General features: G+C 40.8%; 1 protein-coding gene across 2 annotated transcripts in view; it reads left to right on the top strand.

The window, feature by feature from the left end:
• Positions 1 to 13708, top strand: part of LOC110103237 (truncated transcription factor CAULIFLOWER A) — a 38489-nt gene extending 24781 nt beyond the window's left edge. Inside the window, exons 2-8 of one of the 2 annotated variants that reach the window (XM_020831873.2) lie at positions 83 to 161; positions 333 to 397; positions 490 to 589; positions 683 to 724; positions 12745 to 12786; positions 12862 to 12983; positions 13201 to 13668. In XM_020831873.2, the coding sequence (XP_020687532.1) occupies positions 83 to 161; positions 333 to 397; positions 490 to 589; positions 683 to 724; positions 12745 to 12786; positions 12862 to 12983; positions 13201 to 13327 (577 nt within the window). In that variant the 3' untranslated portion in view covers positions 13328 to 13668. Of the gene's footprint in view, positions 1 to 82; positions 162 to 332; positions 398 to 489; positions 590 to 682; positions 725 to 12744; positions 12984 to 13200 lie in introns of both variants that reach the window. The other variant, XM_020831865.2, reaches the window with a different exon arrangement.
• Positions 13709 to 15067: the final 1359 nt, after the last annotated feature.

The following is a 15067-nucleotide window of genomic DNA, read 5'->3' as shown; positions in this document are numbered from 1 at the left end:
TATATATATATATAACAAATATTCTATAATCATATGATGATAAGGCTACTGTGATGCTGATCTGTGTTTTCCTTGTTACCAGCATGGATAGGATTCTTGAACATTATGAGCGGTACTGCTATGCTGAAAAAGCACTCCAGAATACAGAACCTGAGTCACAGGTCTGGATCAGCATCCATCGTGTTATCATCATCTTCAACATTTCTAGACTTTTTGCCAGTTTGCTTCGTGAGAACCAGTTTTGAAAGATCTCTCTACCTATTCATTTTTACAGAAACCACTAAAAAACAAGTACATTTATAGCTTACGCCTACTTTGTTTCTTTCTCGAAGGGAGACATTTGTCAGGAATACGGAAAGCTTAAGAATAAGATTGAAGCCTTGCAGAAAAGCCGAAGGTACACTGGCTTTTTGTATCATATAACATTGCAGTTATGAAGACGTTGTTTTGCTAACTTAAGGCTCTGATAATATTATGCTATTATTTAAGCCATCTCATGGGTGAGAAGCTGGAAACTCTAAGTTTGAAAGAGCTTCAACACTTGGAGCAGCAACTTGAAACAGCTTTGAAGCATATAAGATCCCAAAGGGTAAATCATTCGCTCCAATACTTGAATTTTGGATATACAATTTTTGCATGAAGTTGAATCTCCAGGCTATGTGCACCTATCCTTTTGATGCAGACTCAGCTACTCCTTAATTCCATAGCAGAGCTTCAGAGAAAGGCAAGTTTCTGTTTCCCCTCAAATATACTCTTCGTTCATGCATTTGGATTAAAATTTTGTCAGACTAGTTGACGAAAGTGAGGTTAAAGTGAGTGCTGAATCTGGCTGGTATTAAGCTGCATGTATATGCTTCATAGGTGCAAGCATCATGGATGATCTGAAATGAATGATATTTCATTGAATGCAGCAAGTAGAAAAATAAATTTAGTACTTGAACATTCTTATTGTTTCCCAAGTATTTGGGTTAGTGTTATGAATTCTCATTTTCAATTCTTCCAAAAATTTCCTTGTGTACTTGATAAAATTTGAGGAAAAATAATTATTCTATCTATGAGCATAGAGTCCATAAAGATATACAGAAAAGACTATTTACAATAGACGGAAACACTTTTAAGAGCTAGTCCCCATAAATTAAGTATATTTATTGTATTTAATGTCAACAAAGACATGATTGTTATTGCACTATTTTCCTTTATCGCTGTGCTATGGAATTGGTACAACCAGTCCTTTGTATTTGCTAATTCTAACTTCTCAAGTTGATGTGTGGATATTTTCATTCCCAACTTGCCAATGATGAGCTTAAATGTTGACTATCCAATCCTTTTGTTAACATATTTGCAAGTTGATTCTCATCTGATATAAATTGAGCACAAATCAATCCACTATATACCTTCTCTTTAATAAAAGTATCTATCTACTTTCACATGTTTAATTTAGTCATGTTGAATAGGGTTATATACAATGCAGCTACCAACTTGTTATTACAATACAGCTTCATAGGATTTTTCCATGCATGTGGGATCTTCTTGAATCATTTTTAACTATGGAAGCTCACAAACTCCAACTGTAGTTAAAAACTCTGATTTTTATACATGAACTTGCAATTATATATTCTTTAAGGAATTCTCTACCACCACTACATAAATTGACTCACCATTACAACGACATTGGCAATGTCCGATCTGTTCTGAGAAAGGTAGATTGGGTTGTGCACTGATCTCATAGAATTGTGGTACGTCTTAGGTTTCACAAATTAGGGTTTGCCCTAATTTCCCTTCAAAAGAGTGAAATTTCTCCACCAAAATCAAATGAGAAAACAATCACAAAAGGGTAGAGAAGAAAAATGAGAACCTTTGCATTAGCAAGCCAAGAGAAAACAAGATAAGTTTGTCCACTTCGAGAAGGACAAGATCTCCCACAAGAAAACCCTAGAAAAGCACAAGAGAAGATTAGAGGAAGAAAACTAGAAAGAGAATACACTTTTTATAATGCCCAAAACTAAACCCTAATGGCTTCCTTCATACCCTTTCAAAAAATATCCTCCCATCCCCAAAATACCCCCACTTAAGTGGGGGTCCCTCTTTGGTCCAGTCGGACTCCCGCCCCCCTCTTCCGCCTGTAGACCCGCACGGGTCCAGGCGGGATCGGTAAACCCGGTCCAACAATACCGCCCTTTAGAAGATCAACCTTGTCCTCAAGGTTGAAGTCTGGAAATTGCGCATACATGGTTTCGTATATCTCCCAAGTAGCCTCATGTGTCGGTAAGACCTTCCACTCGATGAGAATCTCCCTTTTGCCTTGATCATTCTTCCTCACTTCCTTCACATGTAGTGGCTCTAGTAAGAATTGCATATCTTCTGTGAGGCCCTGGGGTATAGTAGGAATGACCACATTATGATCCCCTATGCTCTTCTTCAATAGCGATGCGTGGAATACAGGGTGGATGGAGGAATGAGGAGGTAACTTGAGACGGTAGGCCACCATCCCAACTTTCCTTTCGATCTCGAAAGGCCCATAGTATCGTGGAGAGAGCTTTTCACTCCTTCTGCTAGCTAAAGTCTTCTGTCTGTAAGGCCGTAGCTTCAAGTATACCATCTCTCCAACCTCAAATGTCACATCCTTGCGGTGAGCATCCGCCTTGGTCTTCATGATCTGTTGGGCCCTCAATAGGTGTTCCCTCAACTCTCCCAACACCCTATCCCTCTCCTCCAAGTATTGATCCACTAAATATACCGGGGTCGTCCCCTTCTGATAATTCACCAACGGTGGTGGATCTCTTCCATAAAGAATCTTGAAAGGTGTGAACTGAGATGCGGTATGGAAACAAGTGTTGTACCAATATTCTGCCCATGGAAGCCATTTGACCCACTGCTTAGGCCTCTCCCCAACGAAGCATCTCAAGTAAGTCTCCACGCTCCGGTTCACCACCTCGGACTGTCGTCTGTCTGTGGGTGGATGCTTGTACTCCGCTTCAAGAATGTGCCCTGCATCTTGAAGATCTCTTTCCAAAATGAACTCAAGAAGACTTTGTCCCTATCCGAGACAATAGAAGTGGGGACCATGCCAATCGAACCACCTCTCTGATGAAAGTAGATGCACACAGTAGGAGCTGAAAAAGGATACCGTAGTGGAATGAAATGCTATACTTGCTCAGACGGTCAAACTACCACCCATGATGACGTATATCCTTCCGACTTGGGTAACCCCTCAATGAAATCCATGGTGACTTCCTCCAAATTCTTGTTTGGAAGCACAAGGGCTGCAGCAAACCACTGGGCACAAGCTTGATACTTTATCCGTTGACAAATATCACATTTGCTCACCATGTCTTCGACATCTCCTCTTAACCCTTTCCAAAAGAATTCGGCTTTCACCCGCCGATAGGTTTTCTCCACCCCCGAATGTCCACCAATACGGCTACGTGGTACTCCCGTAGAAGAATGGGGACAAAATGCTGAGTCAACGGTTCATAGTACTAACCTCCCTTTGTATAATAAAAGAGAGTTCTCTAGGTGATACCCTTTGAACCCTCCTCTCCCTTCTGGATAGCCGCCCGGATTCTCTCTAACTCCTCGATTGTTGATTTTCCTTCACCATTTCACCCCAATCACAATCGTGGAACAGATAGTGCCATCAGCTGTGAGCACTCCACACGCGGAAAGAGCATCTGCCGCCTTGTTTTGAGTCCGGGCTTATACTGAATCTCAAACTCATACCCCAAGAGTTTTGCTAGTCACCTCTGAGTTCCTCCGCCACCAACTCTGCTCTTAGTAAGTACTTGAGGCCTCCTCTGATCAGTACGAACTATGAATCGTTGCCCCATAGATAAGGCCGCCATTTTTGAATGGCCAACACAATGGCCATCAGTTCCAGCTCATAAACGGACTTCGACCTCGCTCTAGGTGATAAGATCCTACTGAAGAAAGCAATCGGCCTATTGATCTGCATGAGCACTGCTCCCAAGCCCACTCCTGATAGTCCGTGCAGTCTCTATACACAATTCGTTTTGATCAAAGTTGCTGTGAATGAAATCTGGAAGAGCCAAAAAAACCTGTGTGCACTTGTCCCATGGCTTCCTCAGATAGTTCTTTCATGGCCTTCTCTCTCGCCTCTTCTCTCCCACTGAAGTCTTCGTTCTCTTACTAATTTCGACTCATCAAAGGCCTGCCTAGTGTAACTTAGTCCCTTGAAAATATAACTCTCCTGATAGTAGCATAGTAAGTCCCAAAATACCCATAGCCTTTTAAAGGATTTGGTGTGTAGCCCACTTCCACCAAATGGCCTCTATTCTTGGTCAGGAACGTCAGCCCGCACCCACCAACTCCCTGATTAGAATGAATGTGTTCCAGATACTCCCACCCTCTCTGAGCGAAAGAACACTTCTTATGTGTGACGTATAGCTGTTATGCTCCAATAAGGCGTGAATACCACCCCAAGGATGGTTGATATGAATCCGCAGAGATTTGCATTTACTACCAATAGTATCATCAAAAAAAAAACTAGAACAAACCTCCCTCAAGTAGGGCTGAGAGAACCTAAATTCATCAGGCTCTTGAGACAATTGTCATGAGAGGGTAGAGACAGCTTTAAGACTGAACCATTTTATCCGTTGTACGTCCGCCAACTGGCACAATCACTAGAAAGCTTCATAATGATTCCCTCAGATGTCCTACAGAAAGCTGGCGTTCTGACATAGTTCTTCATGTCTTATCCTAATCTGTGTGATAACCAGGATTTCAGGTCCACTCCTCGATAGGATTAAAATTTTGGTGGACTCGCCTCACAACTTCATCCAAAAAGCATGAACTCATTTCCTACCACCGGATATAGAATAATTTTGTCCAATCATACATGTCTCCTGTTTGCGACAACGGGCCCGTAGTTCCCACAGAATTCTAGATATCGCCTAAATCATATTCCAGAATTAAACTTTCTTTTTACTTCAATGAAGTCCGACATCACAGGCGTTGTGTGAAAATGGGCTCACAGCCTAAGGGCTATCACCTGAGCCTACCATTCAATTCTCTGCTACTAACCTCTCAACCTACCTACCTTTTCTGACGATGTAAGATTACTAATTATCCTGCTAGCGTCGCACGTTTCTGGCATGACGGATTGCTACCCCTGTTCTTCAACACAATAGCATGCTCCCTGATCTGATAGGGGGTAGCCCTTTGGGCCATCTGAAATACTGTAAGAGTGCTGTTGTAGAAGATCCCTGGACCACCTCAGGATGACTTCTGGCTCTCTTTCTACCTCCATGCCCACCGCGTAGCTCTATCAAATAGCCCTCCCATCATCTCTCAAAAGTCTTGAAGATGGACTTCAAGGCACACCTGGATTTGCATAAACTGGGTTCCCCTATAGTGTCACTTCTCCTGCCTCCCCTTTTCCCATACATCCAGTATAATTTCTTCAATTCCACCTTCATCTCCCCTAAGGACTGGAGCCACTGCAATCCCAAAGTATCACGTCAGTGCTTCCCAAATCAGCAGTAGGAAGTCATTTGCACTGTCTCCTTTCCTTGCAATGTTAAGGTCACTTCCCTTACACTGCCCGCTTATTAGCCGCTCCTTCTTTCCCGTGCCCCATTAATGACTCCTACACCTCTCCCCTGTGTCACTTGTAGCCCCACCCTCTCCACCAATCGGCAAGCCAATGAAGTTGTGGGTGGCCCCACTAATCAATCAGAACCATCACCTTGTACCCTGCAATCTCCCTGTAATATCAAAAAATCTGCTTCCAGAATCGTCCATGCTCCAGGATCGTCCAGGACGATTCTAGATCGTCCTGGGACGATCAGTTGGAAATTTGCATCCAGAATGTGTCACAGTTTTGCTTGCCAGGTGATTTTCTGTTACATATCGCCAGGCCGATTTGGACATCGTCCAGGCCGAGTGGGCACTGTAGAACAATTATCGGCCTGAGAATAGTTTCTGGAACCGTTCAGAACGGACCAAGATGGTCTGATCGTCCTGGGACATCGTGGCGATCGCCGGGCCGATCTGTGTATTATAAAGCTGATTTCAGTCATTTTGAAGAGAAGAGAAAAATTCAAAATTAAAAAATAAAAAATATCTGAGGAGGAGAAAGCCAGAGGGTAATTTTTGGCAAAAAGTTGGATTTTAGGACGACGCGAGCCGTTTTCGTCCAAGTGACTGTCAAGAAATATTTACGCTGTACGCTAAGTAAGGCACATTCCGCCTTTCCCAAATTTTCAGAACCGTCGAGTTTGGCGTATTTCTGTCCGGATTTCGTTTCCGTTAAATGTTTTTCGTCCGTATCTTTTGATCGGTCAGTTTTTACGCGTAACTTTCCGTATATTGTGACGCCGAGTGTGCCACATTTTGGTTATTTCCGAAGATTTTGTCGGGTATTTTTTGATCCGGCGCGAGTTTTTCGTAGGACTACATTTTCTGTAAATTGTAAATCTCTGTGCAGTAGAGTAAAATGTTCTGGAATGTGATTATCTATATTTTGTCGAAATTTGGTAAATTTTCTTGCAGGAAATTTTGTGAAAATTCTGTCTACTGCCGTTTGTGCTGCCCGTTTTGTCTGATTTCTGAATGCCCGGGGATTTTTTCTGAATTAAAATGCCTATTGGTATAAGCTATTTAAAAAAGGGACTATAAGGGCCTGGTCCATATGAGATTCAGTTAGTGTCTGGAAAATTTTAGTTGAGCTCAGTTGGAGAAATTTCTGTTATATTCCGGATCCGTGGAATTCTATTATTCTGGTCTGTAGCACATTTAAGCTTAGCTATTAATTATTCAGCGAATTTCTGGGTGTCCGTGAGCACAAGGAGAACATAAGGTCAGAATCCGTAGTATTCTGTTTAGTTTAGTTTAGCTATAATATGTATATATATTATCTATATCTTGATTCCGAATTTGTTCTGTTGATTATCTGAGTTCCGCGTTAATCTGCCTCTGTGATATATTTTCGCTTGCTTCTGTTGATACGATCTGCAATTCTGATTTTCCTGCTTCTGACATGATGTGGATTATGTCTGATTCTGTGTTCTGTCTTACGACTTCTTTCCGTTACAATTCTGTTCTGCATATAATCTGAAATTTCTGATTTCGTACGATTCTGACTCTGTTGATTTAATCCGTTTCTGATTCTGATGTGATCAAATTCTGATTTCTGATTTGATCTGTCCGTTTTATTTTTTCTTGGTTTTCTTTTTGAAATTTGTTCATGTTTCGTTTGTGATATGTCGATTGATATCTGTCCGATCTGTCCGATTTTTTGTGAATTATGTCTGATGAGTTTGGTTTTGGATTCTGAGAGTTTTGATTGAGGCATTGTTTGCTTGCTGAGCATGTTTGAAGCTCACTCTTGTTTTCTGGTGGTTTTCAGGTTCTGGGAAAGGGAAGGGAAGCCAGGAGTAGATTTCTGAGTTCTGATCTGAGGTATTTTTGTACCTTTTGATTTTTTGTACAGTCATGAGCTTTTCTGTTCTGTCTTTCTTTCTGTCAAAAGCCATGACTGTATCTGTAGATGATTGTTTTGAGGAAAATGAAAATATAGATGTTTTGTTCCGCTGTGTTGTGATGATTCATAGTTAGCTCTGTGTTTGTTGCTCTGTTGAGTTGATTAATTTGAAGATTCAGTTCAATACCAAATTCCAAAGCCAGATCCTGCGCATAAAAAAGTTTTGTCGCGACCCGGTCGAGCGGGATCCGTCCCGGAATCGGCGATCGGGTCTGACACTCCCCTTCCAGCTTCATGGTGGAATTGTATGTCAAGAACCTGCTATGAGTTGAGTGAAACCTCCCACCGATAGCCAAATGAGGATTTGTCACTGCCCTTCTCCCTTCCTCCTCCAGTTGCCCCTGTGTCCTCTTCCTCCTCCTCAGAATCCCCCACGTATGAATCACATGTAGTGTCTTCCCTTACACCTATGCCCGGGTGGTAAACTTCTCATCACATCGGGTAGCAAAAGCCCTCTGGCCCTTTTCTCTTTCAGCTCATGAATCAGTTAATCTCTTGAAACCCTCCTTGCGTTCACTGCCGTTAGGGGTTTCTCCTTGGCTATCTCCCTAGGAGGAAGGATTGGCGTAGTCGCCCTTGGGCCTCCAATCGATGAGTGGTCGTAAGTGGGTAGGCACACCCCTGAATCTCCTCGTAGGCTCCACCTTCAGCTATGTCCTCTACAAGCTTTGCAGTTCCATGCACTCTTCACTAAACCCCTATGGAAGCGACGACCACTGATGCCTGGCTCAAGTGAGGCTGTCAAACCCTTTCATAAACAATCCCCTCCAACAACCATCCCATACTGGAATCCCTCGCAATCTTCCTGACAATAGTCAAAGTGCTCCTCGTATTACTCTGCACACTGTGCCTCCTGCACTAGAGCCACCAACTGCTCATAGTGTGTACCTTCGCTGGACACCCTGAATCTATGAAGTAGGAGGTCTTTGAACTCCTCCCAACCCTAACGTTTGTCTCCCTTCAACCATTGAAAACCAGCCAATGCCTTCCCTTCCAAACATACCGAAATCGCATAACTTCTCACTTTCTTCGGGACACCATTCCACTAGCCAAAAATAGCGCTCCACCCTGTAGATCCATCCGTAAAGCATCCTTCCCTTCAAAAATAGGAATCTTCAACTTCCTCATCGGTTGTCAGCTCGGTAGGAAGTTTCTTCCATCTCCCATGTCCCTGAGTAAATTCCCTCCCCTTGTGGTCTTTCCCCCCTCTCCACTGGGTAAGGATTTTGAAACCCCCTTCGAATGGTGCGTTCTCGTTGCTTTCTATAAGCCCATGCCATAATCTTCCCTGCTTCCTCCACCTGCTCTCAACGTTGGCACGATTTCCTTCCTGAAACCCCCCCATCTGAGTCGGCCCACCCCTTCACGTGTGCCGTGGGGGCCACCGAGGGCCCATGTATGGCCGCCCCTTGACCACCGGTCAATTCCCCAAGGGCCACCTACTCCAGACCCTTCTCCTCCTATCCCTTGGCCCATTGCAACTTGCATGCTATCTTCACTCTATTACCCTTAATTAGGTTAGGGTTTTTGGTTCGTCATCGGAGATTTGCCCTTTTCCTTTAGGGTTTGATGAAACAAACTTGAGCTTCTTAGCAATTTCCGCGATCATCTCTTCCATTCCCCCAAAATCTCTCCTCTAGGAGAAAATTTTTCCTCCCATCGACGGAAAGTTTCTCCACCCACCTCCTCTTTCCAATTGCCCCATCTCTCCCTCCAAAAACTTCCACTTTCTTAACGCCATGCCGTCTAGGATCAAGACTCTGAAATACCGAACTTGGTACGTCTTAGGTTTCACAAATTAAGCGGTTTTGGGCCCTAATTTCCCTTCAAAAGAGTGAAATTTCTACACCAAAACCAAATGAGAAAACAATCACAAAAGGGTAGAGAAGAAAAATGAGAACCTTTGCATTAGCAAGCAAAGAGAAAACAAGATAAGTTTGTCCACTTCGAGAAGAACAAGATCTCCCACATGAAAATCCTAGAAAAGCACAAGAGAAGACTAGAGGAAGAAAACTAGAAAGAGAATACACTTTTCATAATGCCCAAAACTAAACCCTAATGGCTCCCTTCATACCCTTTCAAAAAATATCCTCCCATCCCCAAAATACCCCCACTTAAGTGGGGGTCCCTCTTTGGTCCAGCCGCACTCCCGCCCCCCTCTTCCGCCTGTAGACCCGCACGGGTCCTGGCGGGATCGATAAACCCGGTCCAACAAATTGTTTATCCGCCATTGCATCTTCCGAAGCTTCACAATGTTTGTGATTATGTTCAATGAGTGTCTACGCCAAGCACGTCTTTTTTTTTTGGCATATAAATATTCCCTATATCGAGAGTGAGCTACTTCAATTTCAGGGATATATTTGAATTTGCCCAATTCTTTTATCTTAAACTATGTAATAAACATCTTTTCATGCCTCCATTCCTGGCAAGTCATCCCCAAGTACCACTATATCATCCATGTAGACTAGTTGAGCAGTAAATACCCCTGAGGTAAATTTTTTTGATAAACATATGTGAGCACCCTAACTTTGTTTGTACTCATTATTTTCGTTATTCTCGAAAACCCCCAAACCAAGACTTGCAGCACAATTTTAAGCCATAAAGTACCTTTTTTTAGCTTACACGTTTTGTTCTTTTCTGACTCAACTAATTGGATGGACCTTAATATAGATTTCTTCATCAAAATCACCGCACCAAACATTTTTTACATCAAACTGCAACAAATTCCATATATGATTTGCTACTAAAGATAATAGGATTTTTATATTTTGCAACAGGAGCAAATGTCTTAAGATAGTCTATCCTATGGGTTTGAGTACAACCCCTGGCTCAACCCCTAGATGGACTTGGATACAAGTCTCTTTATCAAGATAAGCATTTTTTCCTCGGATTGCTGCAAATTACAAATCTGATTTGCTGCTAAGGATAATAGGATGTTTACTATACTTATTTTTGCAACAGGAGCAAATATATCTAGCTAGTCTATTTGTAGCTTTGTGTATAATCCTTTGTTATTAACCTAGTCTTCTATTGTTCAAGTGATCGTCTATATCGTACTTCACATTAAATATATCTGTTTACATCTCACTAATTTTTCCTTGATGTAGCTCCACCAAGTCTCTAGTGTAGTTTTTCTCAAATATCTTCATTTCAATCCTCGTAGCCCTTTTCCACTCTTTAATTCCCAATTCTTCAGCGACAATATTTGGGATAGTATTAAGGTTGAGGTCGGAAAGAAAATTCTTATTGGCAATCAGTTAGCTTTGCATGACTCAATGTTGTCTTAACCTTAACAATGTCAAACTTTGTCTCTAAATCAATAATCTACAATGGTTGAACAGGGAGTTCTTTCCTTACTAGATTATATCTGCAATCGTCGTGTAGTACTTTGTTTGTCCTTTGCGAATTGATTGGGAAAGATGATTAAAAATACTTGGATTGGACTCACACGGTAAGGAAATTTGAACAAATGATGATGAAAGATTTTGATTTTGTGATGCTGGAAAGCTCAACAGTAGCAAATCGCTATCGGTATCTTTTTTATTGATGTCTACCCTCGAAGATAAGGATAATAATTCTTATTTTAAACAAATGGTACATCAACTGAGACAAGGAAACATTTTGTTGGTAAAAAATAACATCCTTTTTATGTGGAACCACAAACAGACAGTTAAGAGCCATTGGATTAAGTTTCTCATGATTATTTGAATGAATGTGAACAAATGATATACGGCCAAGGACCATTCGAATTAGATGAGTCTTTGTTTTGAAGTTTGGAAAAAAAATTTGAAACAATTACACGGGGTTATTACCAAGAGCTGTTTTAAGTCTGAACCTGATGTGGGCAATCTATTAATCAAATATGTAGCAGTTAAGCAACTTTTATTCAGAAGTATTTTGGAATATTGTTTTGGAATATAAGGTTAGTAACTTAGGATAATGGTAAGAAGATAATCATTTTTATTTTTATTTCTTTCCTTAGAAAAATAAGGACAACAATTGATTAAGATAATCCTTAGCACATCTCAAGCTTAATTTGATTTTGTAACTTGTGGAAAAAATTTAAAAAGGGTGAAACTAACATTCAAAATTTTTATTTAAAATAATGATCAATGTCGCAAGAGTACAATCATCACTAAAAGAGATAAACTAGTGAGCCCTAGAGATGTTGTTAGTAGAAACATAGTAGATGGTTCCCAAGTATCATCGTGATAAATTGTAAAAGGCATTAAAGCTCTTGTTTTACTTATTGGAAATAAAATTCTCTTCTATTTTGTAAGTTTACAACGATCGGTTAAACCAGGGAAACGCAACCCTAAAAAAGCCTAGTAAAATAACTCCAAGAGATGCAACCCTTAGGAAAACGAGAAAAAAAACTGTCCAGTCCTTCTTGCAGTGCTGCGATGCAAGTTTGGGTGATGCGGTACTCAAACCTCTGTCTTGACCTACTGCGGCACTATATCTATACAGTTACGGCGCTCTGCTCTCTTTTATTCAACGCTGGGGTGCTCGGGAATACAGTGACAGGGCGCTGTGGTATGCAGCGCCGATGCATTGTGCGGGAAAAAAATTTTCGCTAGGGGTAAAACCCCTCCAGTGTAAAGAACAAGCTTTGAGGTCTGAGACAACATAATAACCAGATTGATTAACAAAATCAGATTCCACACATAATAGGGTTCCTCCCAATAACTTTATAATTTTCCCAATAGTCATCTTCTAAGCTTTCTAGTCTTCTCAGCTTGTCCTTCAGCCCTTTTTCCAAGTCATTGACCTTAAAGAATATAAAGATATATAGGTGACACTATGTATAATAAAAAAAAAAAAACTCTTTTAAGGCTTAATCCTCACAAATCAAGAATATCGGCTACATTTTAATTACTAGAAATACACAGTTGTGATTGTACTGTTTTCCTTTCTTTGTGCTGTGGTATCGGGGTACAGGCAGTCCTTCCAGAATCCATTAACTCTTAACAAAACTAATTCAGTAGAAAAAAACTGTTAAACAGAGGACATAATCCAGTGAGAAAATTCCTCCAACAACTTCGAGTTTAATACTCATTATTAATTCAAATCACTATTCCAGGATGAAATTGTTTACATTTCTGTAGAAATTTTTTGACAGACATCACGAAACTGCCTTTAACTGATGCCCATTGTGGAGCCTACTTGGGTTCAATTTTCAATGTCATTTGTTTGCTTTCCTAACAATGATCTCTAGTCTAATATTTTTGTGGACCATTCAGGAGAAATCTCTGCTGGAACATAACAGTCTTTTGGAGAAGAAGGTACGCTCTTGTGATACCAATGAAATAACTCTTAAGCGTGAAATAAAGGGTCACTATTGTGATATTGCCACGCAGATCACTGAGAATGAATCAACCACAGCAATGACACAGGATACAAAGCGGAAACAACAAAGACAGGAACAAGAAAGCTCCTCGCCACCTCCCTTCATAAACGATATTCCGACCTTGAATTTAGGGTAACATGCCTCTCACCTAAGGAATATGAAAGCAATTTGATCTTACGCCAAAACTTGTCACTAGAGCAGAGCCGTGTGGAAAAAAAAAAACTAAGGAGTAGATCCAACATCGTTAAAAAATACATCAAGAATTTGAGATCTGCATGCCATCAGTGCAATTGAGACGTGATTTTGGCTAGCATCTTAAGAGAGATGCTTCTTTTTTGTTGAAATACAGGACATACCCGGTGAGCCATGGCGAGGAGGTTGCAGAGCCTCCTCTTACTCGGGTGAATAGCAACAGCCTGCCGCCATGGATGCTTCGTTCTATAACCCTGGAAGACAATGAGAGTTATGCTGCATGATGTGCCCGTTCCCAGGCGCCCGGCACTGTAGATTTCTTGAATGCGAGCTAATCAAATCCGGCTACTAAACAGCCCCTTTGTTTCAAAAATGATCGTAAGAAAGCTAAACTATTCTCTCTTTATTTTGAGCGTTTATGTCTGCTTTTTTCTGATATTTTTCTTAAATCACATTTCAGTCCCTCATGCATACATTAAATTTTCATTGTAATGCATAACTGTGGTATGTGGGCTAATTGTAGGCTTTGAAGTACCAAGAACAATATATATTGCGACTATTAATATGTAAATAAATTATAATTATTGTGCATTTATAACTGTACAATTTTATGGGTTGCCTCTTCTATGTAGTGCTTTCACATGGAGAAACTATTAGACATGAAATTTGCATGCAGTTTATATTGTTTTGTTTGTTGGGAATTATGATTACTAATCAAAAAATTTTGGGTTCGAAGCTTGTTGATGTGTGTGAATCTGTCTTTAATAGCTTAAATATTCATAAATAATAATATTAATAATAATTTGCACCTAACAAATCATAGGTAAGTAGATAAGTAATACTATTTTTTCATGTCTATAGAGGTGCAAAGGATCTAGAGTTTGATTGAATTTGTGTTATGTGCTCAGGTCATTCAAATTTTTATTTATTTGAAATTGGCTTTTGTTCAAAATCAATCATGGTTATGTGTGTGTGTTTATATATATATATAATCTTGATCAGGCACGAATCTTGAGGCAAAATAAAGTTGGAAACTTTCAAAATTAAATTTGGAACTATCCAAACTCCAATTTCAGCTAACTTATAGTTGAATTAAATGTCTCATAATTACAAACCCAACGACATCAAATTCAACACAATCCGAGTCCAAATCAAAGACCCGAAGCGTATTTGGAAAGCTCAAACCATAAATTGGATGATCAAACGATTTCCAAACATGACATGCTTATAGTCGAATTGAGTGGCTCTACAAGGCGAATCAAATGAGGTCAAGATCACTAGATTATGATATCATTAAGACATTCAAATGTCCAGTAAAATGTCTATGATCAAGGTTATTAACATCGGCCGTCCATTCAAATCACTCTCATCTTATCTTTGATCTTCCTCTTATTTACTGTCCATGTTACTCTAAGAAAACTGTAAATAAACCCATCATTCTTCTTTGGAAAGGGAAAAAGAGAAGGGACCCAAGCAAGAAATAGGAGGAAAGCAAGGAGGAGAAGGAATGGAAGAAAGAGAGAAACTAAAGTTCTCTTGCCACCAGACTTCTTCTTGACCATCGCGAACCATCAACTATCATCGGGCTTCTACACGGCCACCGACTGACACTGGACTTTTGTCCAACCACCTATTGACGCTGAACTTCTGCCCAGTCATCAACTAACGCTTAACTTTTGCCCAGCCACCAACTGATGCCTGACTTCTGCCCAGCTTCTGCCCGGCCACCAACTAACATCGAACTTCTACCCGACCATCGAATACGGTCTTTCTGACCACGGTCGCCCGTCAACTACAATCCTTTCGACCTCTGTCGCCATATTACAATCCTTTCGTCCTCTGCCTTCAGACAACAGTCTTTCTGACCACTTTCGTCCACTGACTACGGTCCTTTCGACCTCCGTCGTCATATTACGGTCCTTCTGACTTCCGTCACTAGACAACGGTCTTTATGACCACTATCATCTGCAGACTACAGTCATTCCGATCTTCATTGCTATATAATAGTCTATCTGACCTCTGTC

The sequence above is a fragment of the Dendrobium catenatum genome, unplaced genomic scaffold, assembly GCF_001605985.2.
Source record: "Dendrobium catenatum unplaced genomic scaffold, ASM160598v2 fragScaff_scaffold_1157, whole genome shotgun sequence".
Taxonomy (NCBI): domain Eukaryota; kingdom Viridiplantae; phylum Streptophyta; class Magnoliopsida; order Asparagales; family Orchidaceae; genus Dendrobium; species Dendrobium catenatum.
The sequence above is the reverse complement of the archived record's forward strand: the minus strand, read 5'-3'. Positions and strand labels throughout refer to the sequence as shown.